At 41.2% G+C, this 19843-nt stretch overlaps 1 protein-coding gene across 10 annotated transcripts in view; it reads right to left on the bottom strand.

The window, feature by feature from the left end:
• stxbp5l (syntaxin binding protein 5L) overlaps positions 1 to 19212 on the bottom strand; it is a 102487-nt gene extending 83275 nt beyond the window's left edge. For 8 of the 10 annotated variants that reach the window (XM_061691983.1, XM_061691988.1, XM_061691991.1 and 5 more), the window contains exons 1-2: positions 18435 to 19212; positions 1060 to 1157 (exon numbers count right to left, since the gene is read on the bottom strand). In XM_061691983.1, coding sequence (XP_061547967.1) covers positions 1060 to 1157; positions 18435 to 18608 — 272 coding nt within the window. In that variant the 5' untranslated portion in view covers positions 18609 to 19212. The remainder of the gene's footprint in view (positions 1 to 1059; positions 1158 to 18434) is intronic. The other 2 variants (XM_061691985.1, XM_061691984.1) reach the window with 2 other exon arrangements.
• Positions 19213 to 19843: the final 631 nt, after the last annotated feature.

Below are 19843 nucleotides of genomic sequence, written 5' to 3'. Positions count from 1 at the left end.
TCTTACTGTTCCCCTACGATATCGTGGTTCATCCTTCGTGCACCTGCTATAGCACAGATTTTTCACCAAGCATTTATTATGGGTTTTGACAGTACAGTATACCGACAAGCAAGAATTCTGAGTTGCGCAACTTCTGTGTAGTACCACGTTGTGCTGCATGCAACATGCCAGGCAACACTGAACTCTACTGTTTTTCGGGGGTTATCAAGGGCTATACAAATACATTTCACTTGACTTGGGTTGTAGCATAATTACCAGCTAGAAGAAGTGTAGTATAGTATCGATCACATTGTGTTGTGCCATTTTAATAATTGTTAAGACCAGAGAGAACCTGTGAGCATTTTTGCATGGTATATTTGTATGCGTTGCTGCTCCGTGTTTGTTAAAGTAGCAGTTGTTCGAAGGTTTATAATTACCGTGACATTTATGCTAATTTACATTCGCCCGTCCATGGCGTTTCGCTTTATATGTCAGCATGAAGCTGGCGGACTTTCGTGAGACAAAATATCATGGTTTGGTTGAACGTTTAGATATACAACGCTTCATTCTCTTTTGTTTTATGTCAGTTTTACTTGAATACGTTAAATTACGTTTAAAGCATGTAGGAGGGGTACAAATATATGTTTTTAAAAAAGGTCTGCCTATATTGCAGATTTTCTTTTCTTGAAGGATCATTGATTATTATCAGGATAAAAACAAATGGCTTCTTCCTCAGCCCATGTCGCATGCCTCCACAGGATTTTGTGGGGCGAAACAAATCCTGTTCATATCCTTGGCAGAGGTAATGATAAAGGATATATTTGGGGAAAAACAAAGATAAGCCAAAACAGAAATTCTCAGGGGTGGCGTTTGCCACTCCCCTTCTTAAGTGTGTTCAGATATGATCTCAACCTGTTGAAAAAAATAAATTAAAATTTTTTAAAAATGTAAAAATTCCAGAGATAATAATATAATAATGATGATAATGATGGACAAACGGTATGTTATTTTACCAGTGTTTTGTTCAACTGTTTGCATACATACAGTAGAGTTGGCTAGCGCGAGCAGATGAAAGGATACATCCGAACACCACCTGATCTGGAGCCGATGGCCAGGATCTTCTGCACAGGGTCAAAGGCCAAAGCAGTGGGCTGGTAGGGGAAACCATGGCGCACCGTCTGCAACACAAACACACAAAACAATAGATGAGTTCAACAACGCGTTCTGCCTGCTATTGTGACATTTGACTGTTCAGTCTTCAGTTGAAGCGGCGCCTTTTTAGAAAAGTTCATTTCGCCAAAGCTGTGACATTTAATTCAATGAAAAACTATGAATGAATGCCTCTCGGCTATATGCCAAAGCCAATAATAGCCAACAAAGTGTTTTCACAGACAGTTCCCTTGCATATCTGAAAACATGATTACACACCGCTGCAGGAGTGGGTGTGTGACATAAGATTAAATTAAGTTCTAGTAAGTCCATATTTTCAAATCAAAGGATGATGTAGCAACACAGTACGTTCAGCTACAGAGCTACAAGGTGAAATTCTGTAGCTGTTGTCTTCTGTAAGTCTAGGTTTTGAAGTTACCATGTTTTGGAGAATAATGTTATTGCCATCAATCATTAAAAAAAAAAAAAACATGATCAAATCAAACTGCTGTCTGATAAAACATATGTATTGTATGTCAACTTTATGATCATTTTGACTCAATTGTAGCCTTCTCGTTGTAGTTTACTTGTTCTCCCCTTACGTGAGTTTTATCCTGGTCCTCAAGCTTCCTCCCACATTCCAAAAACATGTTAATTGAAGACTCTAAATTGTCCATTGCTGCGAATGTGAGTGTAAAGAGTTGTTTGTACAGGAGACCCTAATTCGGACAAGCGCTACAGAAAAAAAAGATAGATGGATAGGAGCTCTGCATTTTTCACTACAAATGTCTATCAAACACAATCACAATGGCCCCTCACTCATTTTGCTTAAAATATGTAAAAGCTCAGAAAGAAACTGTAATTGGACATGAGGTTTTCATCAGATTCCCATGCTGATTGTAAAAAGTAGAAGTACCTACCTACACTTTTCAATGATGTTCACGTCGTCAAACGCTTGTTTAACAACACAACTTATTAAGAACAACAAGTATTTCCATGACCTTGCTGCAATTCCACACAGGCCTTGCACATACACGCAACTGGCTGCATATGCACATAATTAAAGAGCACAGTGACAATGCAGCAGAATTTTGATGAGCTGAACTCTGATTGAAATTCAAATACAAAAAGATGTTTACAAGGTCAGCTTTCTTCTAAAAATATGGAGTTCAAGGTAGGTATGATCAGAAATAAAAGTTGATTCTTGACAACAGTCAACGTAAACCAGCCACAGACCTGACAAGGTGAAAGGCCGCTTTTCTCCTCGTCTGAAATTCTTTGTGTGCACTGCAGCTGTCTGCCATTAGTCATGTCACATTTCCAAGCCTCAATTACTGTAATCTACTCCACTCAGATGTGGCGGCATGGGCATTACCGGTGTGGAAGCGGTGTACATAGTGCAGTGTGAAGGAAGAAGAATTATAATGTGACGGATGCTTATTGTTATCTCAGATTGTTATCTATTGAACAAAACTGGAGGTTGTTTGTTTGCGTATAGTTGCCGGAGTTGTGTAACCCCTCTGTTCTACCTCATCTCCTGGCCCTTCGAGCTTTAATTAGGCATGTGCAGGCATGAATTTGGAGGGATAATATGAGTGTCTGTGGACAAACACGATGAATTCACTCAGTGGTGAACCAAATAAATAGAGGAAAATGAGAAACAACGCAGAGAGCAATAAGAGGACCGTTGACGGCAGTGTGAATGCATGTGCCTCTCTCTTTATTCTCACCTATTTCCTTTTCTTTGTGGCAATCCCATTTTTTCCTTGACAATCTCTTGAGTGGCAGACTGTATTTTATTTTTTTATTTTCTTTAAATGTGCGGCGGGCCTGAAGTCGAGCCATGATCGTTTATGAGGTCACGCAAGACTCCTGCGAGTGAGACCTCAGCTAATGTTGCAAGACATCGATCGCCTCAGTAAGCCTCAAAGGATCAACGTCACATTTTCACAACAACTTGGGAATGCAACAACCGGAACGTTTTCAAAACATTTCTGACCAGTGAAGGCAATTTTCTTCATGTGCAATTTCTGAGGAAACTTTGGGATATTTCTGAACATATTCCATCATTAGGCAAATTCACTGATGCAGATTTAAATGAGGTATATCCATCCATCCATTATCTGAGCCCCTTATCCTCACAAGGGTCGCGGGCGTGCTGGAGCCTATCCCAGCTATCATCGGGCAGGAGGTGGGGTACACCCTGAACTGGTTGCCAGCCAATCGCAGGGCACATATAAACAAACAACCATTCACACTCACATTCACACCTACGGGCAAGTTAGAGTCTTCAATTAACCTACCATGCATGTTTTGGGGATGTGGGAGGAAACCGGAGTGCACGGAGAAAACCCACGCAGGCACGGGGAGAACATGCAAACTCCAAACAGGCGGGGCCAGGGATTGAACCCCGGTCCTCAGAACCGTGAGGCAGACGCTCTAACCAGACGACCACCGTGCCGCCTAAATGAGGTATAGTTAATCATTTTCGTTCACCATGTTGTCAAGAATTACTTGACAACATGTCGTATCATTTCTGTGCCTCATTGAAGCGGCCGCATTCAAAACAAAGAGCGGTGCACACGTGCACAGAGGACAGCCATTCATGTACACATACGAGACACAGACACACACGCAAACAAACACACACGCTTATCCTCTGGGAGTTTCCACCAGACCCCGTTAGGTGCTCTGACCCCACTCGAGTGCACTGTTGCTGGGATACAGAAGAGCCACCCCCACATATACATACAAGAGAGCCAAGAAGTGGATGAGAAGTGCATTTACTCTGATGATTCCGAGAGCAGCTCATACATATTGGAAGGCCGACGCGAGAACGTTGTTTTTCCGCCTCTTTCACTGTATCAGTATTCATAAAGACGGATCGATCCTTCCATCTTCCATCTATTTATCTAGATGCCTCAGGGTCGTGTTCTTTTGCCTCGGAAAATCACTTAATGGATGCCGTTTTAATGAATAGTCAATATATACATGACTTTCTACCCATCGCATATTGATGTGTCCATTGCCTGGACACCCACAATGGAAAATCAAATACAAAAGGAGCCCCTAAATGTATAGCAATGCGGGTACAGTAGCCAAGAGGCACATGTCAAAATTCTCCAGCCGTCGACCTGCAGCAAAGGACCGTGCATTACATCAACTCTGCTTCGCATCCTCATCTTGCCCCCCTTCTGTCGCGCGCTGCTGTGTTGTTTGCTGCACGACGTCCACACAACCTTAAAGCACACAGACCCGATCTTCTATTCGACAGCTTGAACCGTAAATCCTAAACCTCGCAGACTTATATCATCTTATGCCACCCACCATCCTCTCTCTATCGCTCTCCAAACAGTGTTGAGCTGCGGAGATGGTCTAGACCTCTCTTTCTATAAATAGAAAGCAGCGCCCATGTCTCCTACTGCCAGCCGATTGTACACTGAGTGGCTATAGCTACCAAAGTTTGAGCATAATTATCACACCACCACTTGTTTTTGAGAGTGGTTGATTTAAAAACACATTTATACAAATTTTAACAATAACTATTGTGCACCATTTTCAGGTTACAGGCTTGACATCTTTCAACAACCGCGAAGCATTTATGAAACCAATGCTAATGTAAGACCATACCTTACAAATATTATTTCTTTCAAAATCCCCATGCCCTAACCAAATGTCCCTGAGCAAAAAATTGAGAATTTGCTTTTAATTTAAAATTGAGAACAATGCAAAATTTAAACCTGGATGTTTTCGAGGTGTTCGTAATATAAAGGTCACGTGATGTCAATAAGGTCGATTTGGCTTTTTTTTACCCATGTGGCCCTGTTCAAATAGATTTAGATAGAAGCAGAATAAAAAAACAACTTTTTTTTTTAAATCACATGAAATCTGCAGGTCCAAATAAATCCTTTATCCTATGTGGATTAAAAACCCGACAGGAATCAGAGATTTTTCAATAATGTGACTCTAATATTGCAGTGTCTACTGACATATACAAATGGCAACCCAAACATCACAACTGCATGTGGATTAAATAAGAAAAAGGATACAAAACTAATTTTGGGATTGTATTTTAGGGACATTTTTTTTACAGGCCATTCATTTGCAGACTAATCTATGTACATCATAGAGAGAATGAGAAAAAGTATGTCACTGCTGAGTGCTAGCTATGCCAAAAATACACTTATTGTTTTTTGTTTAGCTGAAAGCATTACATTTGTCGCTGATGCTCAGGCTGATAAGCACTTCCTCCTGCATGGCGCATGAATGCACACACTCAAGAGCACAAGCAAGGATAAGTGTGCAGCATGAGAGCTCAGAGGCTGAAAACAAAAGAAAAAACCCAAAAGCATCTCTCCGTGCTGACTTGAATGGACAAATGCTTGAGCTGAAAACTATACACATTGTTGACAGTAGCATACTGTACTTCACTCCAGCTGTCGTTTGCATTTGTGAAAAAATAATAAAATATGGCATTATTCAAAATCATTTGTAAATATATTTGAAAAAAATAAAAATAAAGCAACCCTGTTTAATAAATGTCTCACCTCACACCCCAGACTCTATATAAGAAATGTGGAACCGTGGGTTACAAATTAAATTCATTCCGTGACTCAGTTTGCAACCCGAAATGGTCGCAAATCGAGGTAACGTTTGCCATTGAAGTGAATAGAAATGCAATAGATCTGTTCCAGTAATCAAAACAAAGGTATGTTTACCTTTGGTGTGTGGTGAAAATAAATACTGTAGAATATAGAAATAAGTTAAAAGAAACAACACTTTATTATGAAGAAATAACACTGTTTGTTGGCAATTCATAATGCAATGTCTTAGCCTTTTAGCATATAGTACTGCTTACTTTCGGGCACAAAATGGCCGGCGCCTCACACAATGCGACGTGTAGCGGCCATTTTATGTACAACGTATCTCTCGTGAATGTAAACTATGTTCAACGATCACACAGTGAAAGACAGCATGCTAAAATGCACACACAAAAAAAAAAAAAGGAATTTAATGGCAGAGTTCTATCTTTTGTGGTGAGGTTAACACTGGCTGGGACCGGTGTCTTTTCTTGAGCCTGCTAGCTCAGCGACATTGCCAGCTAGCCGGTGCTAGCTAACTGCTGGCTAGCGGAGGGAGAGCTATGGCCTCATGAACTCTCACCGCCCTCGGCTGCATCCACCGAGGATCAAGGTTGAGTTTTTTTACATTATCTCTTTGTTCACATTCACAATGTTAAGCGTTGTTGGCTGCTGAAAAACAAAAAAGCACTATGCAAATGTGATTTAGCATTATTACAATATTACAGATGGTATATTTCAGTGAACTGAACAGAAAAAAACACTATCCTCAAGTTTCGCAATGACATTTTTCAATTGTAATTAGCTTTCCTAATAATGCAATTGCTAGCAATTTTCCTTTGTAGCCATTCTGAGGGCTAATTAAGAGTAACAAAATATAGATACAGTAGCTTACTTTCAATGTGTGACACACAGAGCCAATGATGGTTATGCAGTGTGAGAAGAAGTGCAACTGAGCCTTTTACGCGTCTGTCTTGACGATTTGCAAATCAAAAATAGTGCTGAAGTTGAGATAGTTTCATTTAGAAAGTGTTGTTGTGTGACCTGATTTGTTCATAAATCCGGTCAGTCGTAACCTGAGGTTCCACCGTATATACACACAGTATGTATACACCTTTGCACGTGTTTGCATACATTTAGCCTGAAATGTGCCGTGGCTGCTTTTGCATGACGGAAGAATATGCCCTCCCCTGCATATACAATTGTGCATACTGTCTGGCAGCATTTAACCAGGCAAACCTTCCAGGTCAACTGAAAAGGTTAGGTGTATGTTTCCTCAGATAAAACCGTGGGTTCCGTAGCCATGAAAGCATTTTTAAGAATGGAGGAGAGGAGATTGTTACGATTTTTCACTGGAGCTTCATGGAGCCGATTTACAGTAGAAACTACAAATACTGTGATTGGATTATGTCTGTTGCTGAGCGTTTAACTTGCCTAATCCCTGATGAAGAAAGTACATTACGGGGGGGGGGGATAAAAACCATCACATAATGTTCTACTAACCATGAGACTGGAACATAAACACTCGATAAGTACATTCTAATTTGCATGCATCTATTCTAAAAAAAAAATACAATATTTTTCCATCCATCCTTTTTTCTATCCCACTAGGACTCACAGGGAGCTGGTGCATATCACAAGTGATGTTAATGCGAAAGCAGGCTACTGATCGGCAGTCAGTCACAGGGGAAACATGGAACGAGACAACCATTCACACACTCATTCACTCTGTCACTGAATGGAAACTGAACCCATGATTTACACAAGTGGACCACTATACTGTCAGTGACTAAATGCTTAAAATTTCCCCCAAAACACCTTCAAAACACACGTATTAAAAGGCCTGGTTTTAATCATACCAACTCTCCGACAACAACCTAAAAGCAATATTTTGGTTATTCTGAAACATGCTCTAAGAATTAAGTAAGTGGTGCCAAAATGAATTAATGTACTGCTTTAGTTGAAGAAAAAAATACATTGCAGGCACTATTGAATAAATCTCAAATGTACATAAAAATGTTATAAAAGACCACTAAGAAGTTGTGTTTTGAATAACGCTTTGCCAAATGTCCATTATTGAGGATCCTGTATTTATGTTATTCCTTTAATGCTACTGAAGAAAAGAGATTTTAACCTTTTTCACTTTAATCCACACTTTTTGCAAGTTTCTTACATTCATTATTTTATTATCAATGCAAAATGATGTTATGCCTAGAGTTTAGATCACCACCATGAATATACATAGATGGTGTTTTTTTTTTTTTTTGCCTTTTAATAAAAGTCCAAAATGTACAAGTCTCCTACAAAAAATATTTAATTTAATGTTTAGGCCTCATTATTGAAATAAAAGATATTAATGTAAACACTCCCACCAGCACTAGCAATTATTATATATAGGTGCTAATTAATCAACACATTGAATCAAATATTATGAACATGCATCTGACAAATGTATCTCTGCAAGCAGATGATGGACCAGGAAATTTAGTGCAGTAAATATATGAGAACACATTGCATATGCTTGTCCTTTTATCATTCATGTAAATAAACCACTAGATTAATGGCTGATTGAAGATATGTGGACATGTCCTTGAACAATAATGACGCCATGATTATAGAAACCAGAGTGCATTGCGTCTGGTGGTAGTTGGTTTCTGTCTAAATAGCTTGAACAAAGCATCCACATCAAATTAGGTTAGTCATATCATAGGTTTGAAATACAACCTCATATGAAGGGATTTACACTCACTAGAAGCCACACGTCACTAAAATGATGGCATATCAATGTGGCGCTTAATCAAGTATGGCCAGAGAGGAGAGATCCTTGCCTGGATCTGTTGAAGAGAGTGCAACGAGAGGCTGTTTGAAACACTCAGCTGATTATAGTTGTACAACATGAGGTGAGGCAAGCTGTCCACAGCCTCCAGACCGAGTGGACAGAGCATTTTGGAGGCCCACACATAACAGAGTAGAAGCAATTTCACTTTTGAACACCAACACGCACACACACACACACACACATACGTGCGCATTGCCGGTGTCTATATAATGTTCATTTAGTAGTGTAGTTTGAAACAATTGGGATGCTTCATTACGAGTATTTTTTTCCAACCTCAAATGTAATATGTAGCATCACTGTCCTTCACTTCTGCAGCATCACACCTGCTTCAAAAGGATTGCAGTCTCCAAAACTCATCTTGCATAGTCAATTAAATCAATTAGAAGTACCACATCACCTATAAACACTAATGAGCATGATCCAGGCTTGACTCCAACTAAATCACCTTTAATAGGGCCTAAATACTACAAAAGGGAGAGATAAACACCTCAACCATATTTATGACTGTAACACCTTGTTAACATTCTGACAGTTTACTGACGTGTCACAGAGAAACCACAGTATTGCCAAAATGACCCATTAAACAGTCCAAGCAAACAGAAATGCATAACATTGGCAGAATGACAGCCACCAGAAAATGCTAAATAGAAGAAACAAATGTCAAAAACACTGAACTTTAACCACTATAGCATGTTTAAACTTAAAATGTAACAATAGCACAGAGGTCATGAGTCAGTGGAGTTTGCTGTTTTCAGTCCAAGTGCCCATGAAGTACACAAGTAATAATGTATCAGATTCCCTCACTATTCAATCCGTGACACACAGCAGCAGCTGTCAAAGAAGTGCCCGTTAACTTTTTCCTGCCTTCAAAGTCTTTCTGCTACAAGTGCGCTCAGCCTGGTGAAGTCACTTTTTTTTTAGTGTAGCTTTGACAATACCCTATCTGTGTCTCTGTGTTCTGTTGTCCCCGGCTGGTTCGTTAATGGTTTGGAACACTAAGGACGGTGATGTGGCTGCAATGGCGATGACAGACGCTATTCTGTTTATTGAATTACAACCCACATTAGTTGCTAATTAAGTTGCTACTTCAAGCTATAATTATCCATACATCTATCTTCCTCATTAGTGTGACTGGTGAGCTGGAGCCAAGCCCAGCTTTGGGTGAGAGGCAGTCCAGCCTGGACTGGTAGCCGGCCAATCGCAGGCCACGTTTGCCAAACAACCATTCACACTCACACATCATACCTATGGACAATTTAAGTCTTTATTCAACCTAACATGCATGTTTTTGTAGAAGACGCTTTGCACATTTTGATATCACCCTCAAATTCCACAGGAAAAAAAGTTGACACTGATATCATTGGAAGTCCCTGGTTGAAGAAAGTAAATTTGACACACCACTGAAAAGAGCGTTTCTCTCAAACGTTATAGGTGTGTCGGCCGAATGAGCTGAAACCACACCCTGCTGAAAAATGGATGCTACTTCGTCTAGCATCTTTTCTTATGCCTACAAGTACGTGTTTAAGGCGTGAAAACATGCCTGCTTAAAGCCTCCGGTGGCTGCAATACTGTATAACCCCACCGGATCTTTGCCATTTTTTCCACACCGTGACAACGAGGCGCTCTAAAGCAGCCACGCAAAAGCGTAACGCCCAGTCCACATGTTGTTCATAAATGTTGTTCATGTTGCTATTCTACCATAAGCGTATCTTTTGAGTATATTTTGGGGGAGTGTTTGATATGTACAGCAAGGACCAGGGCATATTTCCTTTCTCCTGCCAGAAGAGTTCTCTCCTCCTGTGCCAGGAGATCCATTTTTTTGAGAGAGTAATTGCGGAGGTTTACTTAAGGGAATGAGAGTCTGTTGCTGAGATTGCACATGCTGGCATCACTCAAGACTCCTTTAACACCCAATGCCGACGATCCCGCCTGATTAAGCTGGATCTTGGTGGCCGAGCCGATTTTGTCTGTGCCGCAGAGTTCCGTACTCCAAGTGAAGGTCAAACATCGATTCTCTGTCATAGTTGTTTTATCTTTCCCCTCAGCTTTCCATTTTAGCCTGACATCACCTCCTTCTTACTCGTGAAACCCCTTGAGGCCTCTGACACATTGTAATATGAAACTAGGTGGAAGTCCGTCACACTGACTCATCACACCCATTGAGACTCTGGAGGGTTTCTGTGAACAGAGAGAGATGAAATCATACAAAGGATCAGACGGTCACCAGAAGGGACCGGCGCAGCCTCTTGTCAAGCATTTTTTTCTTCAGTTTACTAATGGTCCACAGCTCTCACTAAGATGACGTATACATCATCTTGTTTCTAATTGTTTTTATATTGATCCCCACTTCTAATTATTCCCAATGTGTGTTACCAAAGAGCAATTGCGGTGCTCCTAAAGCAGGGTACGCACACACAAATAATTGGGACGAATTTGAGTATTTTTAGACTCTTCTGATCAAAGTCAGCAACCTAATTGTCTGATTATTCTGTGGTTTGTGGCGCATAAAGAGGGCCTCTGGGCCCGCGAGGGTTGATATGATAAAAGTATATCATATGCATACGATGGCCTAAGACCGTTAAGACTGATAAAAACTAGAAAAAGAACCTTAAAATCCAAAATGTAGTTACCAGATAAGCTAACGGTTAGCCTATCTTCTTCTATTTCTTCTTCTACTACAACTATTTCTTCTTTTTTTGTATTTTCAGGCAGTCCGGATGCCCTGCGGTACCATGCTGTTTCGGAGCTGGAGACTCACACAACACACTACATGAGCAGTGAAAAGTACACACTTGCCAAGTTATTCATCGTCGTTAGGGCCTCTCACATATCACAGAATTATAAATGTAAACTCATTGCAACATGGGAAAATGGTACACATCTCTTTCCTAGTTGCTCAGTACATTGTGTTCAGTACAATGCGAAAGCGAAGTGAGCTGTGATTAGTTTATGTGTGAAGCGAAATTACCACAGAAGCAGTCATCCTTCCTCTGCCCATGGCTTCAAAAAGAACAAAGGACTTTTAATGCTGTTTGCAAGGGTTCGTGTCCTTGTAAAACTATGAATATAATACAGTCAAAGCATCAAGTCATTGTTGTTGAACCAACGCCACATCCTACTACTATTAGCAACATTACAGAGTTATTAGAATCATATTGAGCAGCACGGCGGCACGGTGGACGACTGGTTAGAGCGTCAGCCTCACAGTTCTGAGGTTGCGTCAAATCAGTCTAAGAAAAAAATTCCCCCTTTTCACTTTTCTGCCTTTCTCTGCATGACGTGCGCGTACTCACAGCCGACAATGAGGCATTCTATATCGGCCACGCCAGCGGACTATCCGAAGGTGGGGTTCAACCCCCGGCCCCGCCTGTGTGGAGTTTGCATGTTCTCCCCGTGCCTGCGTGGGTTTTCTCCGGGCACTCCGGTTTCCTCCCACATCCCAAAAACGTGCATTAATTGAAGACTCTAAATTGCCCGTAGGCATGACTGTGAGTGCGAATGGTTGTTTGTTTGTGCCCTGTGATTGGCTGGCAACCAGTTCAGGGTGTACCCCGCCTCCTGCCCGATGATAGCTGGGATAGGCTCCAGCACACCCGCGACCCGAGTGAGGAGAAGCGGCTCAGAAAATGGATGGATGGATGGATGGATGGATATTGAGCAGCACTACTTAGCAGAGTAACTGAAGCAGATCACAAAAATGTATTGCAATAAAGGTGAAGAGCATTTGTTGAGCTGGTGTCAACAGTTGCCATTACTAAGCCTTACACAGACCAGGAAGTGTAATTTTACGGATAACCTGGCATGGACCTACACCGCAATATTACAGAGAGTCAGTGTTTTGGGGACACTTTCTAAGTGGCACTTTATGACCGCCGCACACTGAGCACTGAGCACATGGCAATGTTTCAAAATTGTAAAAAAATGTACTCTTATTTGTGGATTTCTGCTACTTACTGAATCGATATCCGAGCATTTGAATCACGATTGAATTGAAACGCAACCTAAAGAATCAATATCGAATCGAGTTGCAACCTAAAAAAATCTAAATCTAATCGAATCGTGAGGTTCTTAAACAATACCCAATCCTGCTTTTTATCTTGCTGAAAAGTTAGGAAAAATGTCAAGACTGTCTTTAAAAAGTACACAACGCTGCGCTGAACTTTCCCTTTTGTCACTAACAAAAGACACATTTCTGAAAGTTTCCTGATGTTGTATTTGAATGTCCATATCGTGAAGGAAATAATCTTTGGAATTATTCAATCTGTCATCTAAAATGCATTATAACTCATCCAAAAAGAGCCGAGTTCCTTTTGGTTACACATTTAAAACTCCTGAGTAGCAACTCCAGGTGTTGTACACTTCCATCCACGCTGCAAAGATGAACGTTAGCGTAGTTGAATCTTATTACAATTGCTATCAATACTTTGCAGGGGGCTAGCTGGAATAAAAGGAAGAAATTAGAATGGTAATTACTTTTTCCTATAAAATGGGTCTGATTATCCTAATTGGCATTGAAAGGATTGCTTCATTCAGTGTGATTCTGCTGGCATAAAGGGTCATTGCAAATCTCATTTTGACATTAAGCATTTTTTTTAAGGATATTATAAATGGAAATGGCCTCAAGATGTCCCACGGGTGGACATTTTAACAAGCTCTAGATCCTAAAATATTAAGCAGTTAGCACTCAAACACGTGTGATAATGCCTGAGTCTCAATTGACCTCATTATTGGGGCGTACAACTTATTTTTTTTAACTTAACTTCAGGCTCTTCACATGTGCCAAAGCCAACACTATAAACTGTGTACAAATATGTTCTCCTGCTAATGTAGTAGGCTATCCAAAAGGAAGGTTAACCTCTTTACCATTGCAAAACATGGAAAATAAGACAATCTTCTGCTTAAGTGAATGAATTTGCAAAATTGCTGTTTTAATGATCAGTCCATGCAACCAATGTATAGATTCTTTTCAAGACTTTGTCAAGTGAATTCAGCAAAATACATTGCACATGTTTGAAAATAGTTGTTGAAAACGTGCAAAGATTGAGAACGATGTAGAATTCATCTGTAGAGAGAAAGCGTTCAACTATTTTTCACCATTTCAGTTTTCCTGATTTTTTTTGTTTGTTTGCGGCTAAAACGGGGCCCATTGCCGCACTTGGGCATCGACATGAGGGGCCCCTCACTTCGGGCACATCAGTGGTTACCCGGTCTAATTGCAACATGCAGTTAACTAGCTACCTGTGCCTAGACCTTGAAAATGCGTCTTCCCTTCGGATAGTCCGCTGGCGTGGCCGATATAGAATGCCTCATTGTCGGCTGTGAGTACGCGCACGTCATGCGGAGAAAGGCAGAAAAGTGAAAAGGGGGAATTTTTTTCTTAGACTGATTTGACAGCAAGTTCTTGTGGTCATTTTTAGAGCGACTTGTTGTCGCAACATGGAAAGACGACCCGGTCGGCTATATTCAAGCCACTCGAGGCTTTAGGCGGATATATTTTTGCGGCGCACGGTGTTCGAGAGTGGCGACAACGGCTTGGTTTTGCTTGATTTTGAAGCCTCATTTTAGATACTTGGCAATTTGTTTTTGTCATTCAAATTTGGCAGGTCTATGAATACTCTTCTCAGTGCTGTGTCAAATTTAGAAGACATTTATTTTCACTTTACAGGGACTTCAATGTCATTTGTGCTCCGCAGCTTAGTTGCGTGGCTCTGGAAAAGCTCCAATAATTGACAGGTTCTTCCGAAACACACTCAACCGGTATTGTGGATATACAATGGACATATTACTCTGAAAACACTGTATCTTGCAGCAAAAAAATACTAAATGCAGCCATAATAGGTAAATGCGTGCGCGTAACTGTCTAACTTCACACAATAAAAATGTTCCCAGACATTTTAAGCGGTCTCTGACATCATTTTTTTTTTATGTTCTCTCATCTTTGGCAGATATTTGGAGTACACATTGTTCCCTTTTGGTAGTGTTTGCACTCGCTGTGTGCTGACATTGCAGCCACATGCTCTTATCATACTTGCTTGTGTCAACGCTTCCAAGAGAAGAGGAATGAAAGGCTTTGGCCTTGTGTGGGCCATGTGGTTCTTTTATTTTAAGAGCATATTGTTTGCTTTCTATTTTTCAGTGTTTCACCTCCGTGTAACCTGGATGCTGCGACAGTCATGTTAATGTTTCAAGCTAATGTAACACATTATAGCATTTTGTGGGAAGATAGGAGCAGGTCAACTTGAGAGCACTGTTGGGTGAGATCCAAACCAAGAGTGCTATTTCAAAGACGTAATGTATTGATAGTCGTTTGCTGTTTGGTGTGTTTGTTCTAAGAACATTATGCAATAATTACAAAGCAGATTCCCACTAATTTTGTGGAGAGGTGGCACATGTGCCTATAAAGAACCCATTCAATTTGAATGCCAACATTTTCTTATTCAGAAACAGAAATGGAACGGTCCTGTCATCTTATGTTATCTTCGCTATCATTGAGGACGTTTGCACAGATGAACAACAAACCAAATGGAGTTCACAATGTGATATGTTGTAATTACAGTGGCGCCTCGAGATACAAGTTTATTTTCTTCGATGACCACCCACCTAACTCAAAACGTGTATCTCAAATCATCTTTCTCAAATGAGTAGAATTGCCAATAAGCCATTCTAGCAAACAAAAAAAAAAAAAAAAGTGTTGTAATACAGACGTAGAGACACACACAAACAACTAACTCAGTAAACTACAGTAATATTAATCATTTTTCGCAGAGGATAAAGACTATATGCCTGTGAGTCTTGTTATAGTATCTGTCTACATGTGTTTCTCCACCATTTGTGTTCAAATATCTGGGTTATAACACAACAACACTGATGCTATTCATTAGCCCATGTATGGCATTTAGCATTGTTTTCTAGCATTTAGCTTAATGGACTATTACGTCAAAACCGCGGTTGTTTCAAATACACAACGTGTAGTTCTCTTTGTTTTGTTTAGTCTGACAGTAAAAATCAACTGCAGGTGGCAGTAAACAGCTTGAAGAATCTTTTTTTAAGAATTACTTAATATTTGCTAAACTGCTGCTTGTTATAAAGTAAATTGAGTTTCACTGCCAACATATAGCTCTTGTATCTCAAATTAGTGCTCGGAAGTCAAAGCCAGAAATCAGCCGAACAACGGCTCGTGTCATGAGAAACTTGTAACTCAGGTCACTTGTATCTCAAGACACTACTGTATCCAAGAATTGCTTTTTACTCCTCAATGGCATATTCGAAAGTGTTGAAGTCAGCCCCACATTTTTTTTAGCTTCACGTCTGTCAAATAACCAAGAAGAAAACCTTGTGAGTGATTCCCAGCTCATCTTCCCTCAGCCTCTCATTGCTAGAACAATGAGCCTTTCGTCCACCTGCTACCTCACATTTCTCCCTTGATTTCATTCAGTCTGAGGGAGAGTTCAATAAAAGCTTCTATCAGCACTTCTGCAGCATGCTTTGAAATAAAAACGCGTGAAATGGGTTCCAAACAAAAGGAGCAATGGCATCTTCCCACACTGCAACGGTAAGAACACAAGTCATGACTAACTTTGGGAAGTTAGCCATAAAAACTCCCACATAAAAACACAGGCTAGTGCACGCGTTGCCATCACCATGACAAAGTCAAAATATTGCGTAGCCTTCTCCGTTGCATTGATGTCAGTTGCGGTTACCAAAGTAGGGAATGTTCTCATTTGTCTTCATACTGATAATACAGCAAACAAGAGCAATGAAGCAAATAGCAAAAACAAAGACCCAAAAAAAAAAACACAGCTGCCATATGTTGACCTGTTACCTCGGGCTTCAGGAGCTTTACTGAAACCGCCAGAAAATTAAAACATTCCCCATCCTTCACTTGCCAGCAACGGGCAATAAGACAAGCAAGCAGAAGCAGAGCGAAGGGACCTCAAAGGATTCAAAAGTGATGTGGAATTAGGAACCTTTCTGCTTGACAAGTAAGTTAATCGCCTCTTTTGGATTTTTAATTGATTGCGCATTCCAAAAAACAAAACTTTAAACAGATAACATGTTGTGTTAACACTCCATTACGATTATGTCATGCTACCAATTTAGCAGCCACGACTACCATCGGTAGTTTCTGTTAGTTGTACGCCATAATCATCTAAACTATATTTTAAAAAATACATTTATAAAATAAAATATTTCATGCTGTGTGTTGTTAATCTATGATACAAGTTTCACTTTTTGAATTGAGGTACTAAAATAAATACAGTTTACCACCGTTTTCTAATTTATTGAGATTCACCAGTATATTTTTATGTATTTATACACCTCTGGAAAATATAAAGAGACTCCACCCCCCCCCCCACCCCAAAAGAAAAAATGTCTTTTACCATTTTGGAGTATTCTGACCATTTTTCAGTGTCTGCCAATAAATGTTCGAAATGACGATATTTGTATTATTATATTTGTCAGTTTTGTTGTTGGTAATTTATAGAACACAACAAAAAATGTTCATACAACTCAAAGACTTATGTGTAAATCAAAATAAGAGAATCTGATCATTTTTGCTGTGGTCTCTTCGTTTTTTTACAGGGTCGTATATATTTCAACTAACAACAGGCTAACTATCTAAAATATAGACATTTGAGATCAGTGTTCTTATTTTTATTGAGCATGACTATGGGTGGCCAAAGTTCACATATAAGGGGGACGACAACAAGAGATAAGAGGTCAAAGTCTGATAATACGGCACATCAGCCAGACTTACAACCTGCCCATCACCCTTTGAACTCTGTCTGGGGCGGGAAATGAATGGAAGGAAAGGAGTGATTGCATCTTTCTCCCATCGTGTAATTCACCTCGACACACACGCACACACCTGCACAGACAGTGCTGAGGTGGAATTCAAAGCACTTGTGCATTTTACACGAGAGCTTCAATCAATTCCGCGTATTTAATATCAATAGTGCATTAAAGCACTCAGCGAGCAGGCGCAGCTTCCTGCATAGGACTCGACGATCCCGCCGCTCGTTTGCCAGCATTTTCTCCTCCCCGATCTGCCTGTGAGCCAGCTCGTTGAGTGAGGGTGCTCTGCAGCATCCTTTTCTTGTGAATCAACCGCCTCCTCCCTCATCCAATCCCTTTGTAGAAAAAAAAGACAAACTAACACCCTCCCTCCACTCCAAAATATAGCACCGCAAACAACCCACATTCTCTTGGCTTCTAAATGAATTATTCACAGAACTCGCCAAAATTCACCCTTTTCTTTCGAGCGCGAGGAATAATCACTGCAGTCAGCGCGAAAATGCATCGTGCTATAAATACACCTACTGTATAACCCCAGCACACACGAGCACGCACATCAGCAGCACTCCTCCTCCTCCCCAGTGAAAAGCACATCAACTACAAGGACAGTACTGCAGGGTCCCTCTTGTGTGCACTTTGTATGCAGGGGAGGGACACCAGTTATGTCATCAGTTCCACACCATTTATGTGTGCTTGCTGATGCAACACGAAGGCTGCGATTCATTGATATGCTCTCTGGGTGTTTGGATCACATGTGGGGGCTATACACACACACACATACAGGTGGGAGCGTCCCAAAACTGCACTCACGTTAGCTTTGCCAGATGTGCGCGCCCATGTCGATGAATCACCAATGGATTCATCTAACGGGCCGTAAAACAATAAATAAAATGGGGTAGAAAGCGTTCCTTGGTTCTGTTGTGCAGAACTTTCACCTAAGCACCAAATGACCAAAAGGATTCAACCTAAATTGGTACCAGAGGATGCCCAAGGGCGCTCCATCATCAACACATTGGGTGGGGAGCACACAAGCTACGGCCAGGCTGGACCGAAGTCGCCTTAAAGGGAACAAAGCTTCGTCACGCACCCACCTTACACAGCTGAAAGTTTTCCGACACGAGCGTCTCTTGCACGTCGATCTCTTTGGGGGTTGGCGCTGCGGTGGTGGGGGTCCCGGCGGCGCTGCCACACGACGGCGATCCCATAGTCCCGCCACCTGGTGATGAGGTGGTCAAGCCGTCCAACACCTTACGGAACTTCTTCATTTCTGATGTCTTTGTTTTGCTCTGATGTGGAAAAAGAGCGTGGAATGAGGCTGTTTGCAGATGCAATGATGAGGTCGTCTGCTCCTGCAGATGTGTCAGGCTGCGCAGCCCGCGCTCTCCTCCGCTGCCTTTAAGTGCAATTTAAAAAGTCATAGAGGCACCTCATCCTGGCTGCCGTCCTCCCAATGAATGTGTCTGGACCACTCACCGCCTCACACCCGCCGCCGCCGCCGTCGTCGTCGTCGTTGTTGTTGCAGATGCGCCTCGCCTAGAGCTCAAACTTCACACCGCTTCTTCAGATCCTAAAGTAGGACCCACGCGGCTCGGAGGAACATCCCACACATCAGCAACAGTCGCGGAGACACGCAGCCATGCTCCGATGTGAGTGGAAGACAAAAAAAAACTTGGTGCAGGCAGGATCCACTCGTTAAAAAAACTAAACAAAAAAAACACGTACACTTTTCACGGTGCAGGAGCAGGAGTCCACACAATCCACGGAGACACGCACTCACTCACTCACACACACACACACACACACACACACACACACACACGGATAAATGCTGGATGTGTGGTCGAGGATGGATGTGCTTTTCGCTTCAGCCTAAACACACACACGGAGACTGGAGCTGTCCACGGTGCTGAAAGCCCTCAGCAAGCCTGGCCCCACCCCCTTCTCTCGCTCTGCCTCTGTCTTGCTCTCTCTTTCTTGCTCGCAATTGCTCATGAAAATTTTGATAGAAAAAAAAACTTGCTTGTTGCTATTTTTGAAAGGGGGAATCTACAGCATTCAATTACATTTGTGTTTTGAGATACGAGTGACCCGACTAACGAGTTTTTCGAGATCGAAGCCAGTTTTTCGAGATCGAAGCCAATTACTTGCTTTATATGAGCATCGTATGGTGACAGTGTCATTTAGAAAGAGTAAGTATTCTTCCAAAAAAAGAGGCCTCAAGCTGTTTGTTGAGAGACACAACGTGTGTTGTGTATTTAAAACAACCACATGAGATCAGAATCAGAATCATCTTTATTTGGCAAGTATGTCCAAAAAAACACAAAAGGAATTTTTCTCCAGTAAGTGGAGCCGCTCTAGTACGACAACAGACAGTCAATTGACAGAGAACACTTTTGAGACATAAAGACATTGACAAAAACAGTCACTGAGCAATAAAGGGTTGCTAGTTATCTGGTAATGCCGGTACAAATTAGAATTATTATTTTTTTGACAATTGTGC

The sequence above is a fragment of the Phycodurus eques genome, chromosome 12 (genome assembly GCF_024500275.1).
Source record: "Phycodurus eques isolate BA_2022a chromosome 12, UOR_Pequ_1.1, whole genome shotgun sequence".
NCBI classification, from domain to species: domain Eukaryota; kingdom Metazoa; phylum Chordata; class Actinopteri; order Syngnathiformes; family Syngnathidae; genus Phycodurus; species Phycodurus eques.
This window is presented reverse-complemented; position numbering and strand designations above follow the sequence as displayed.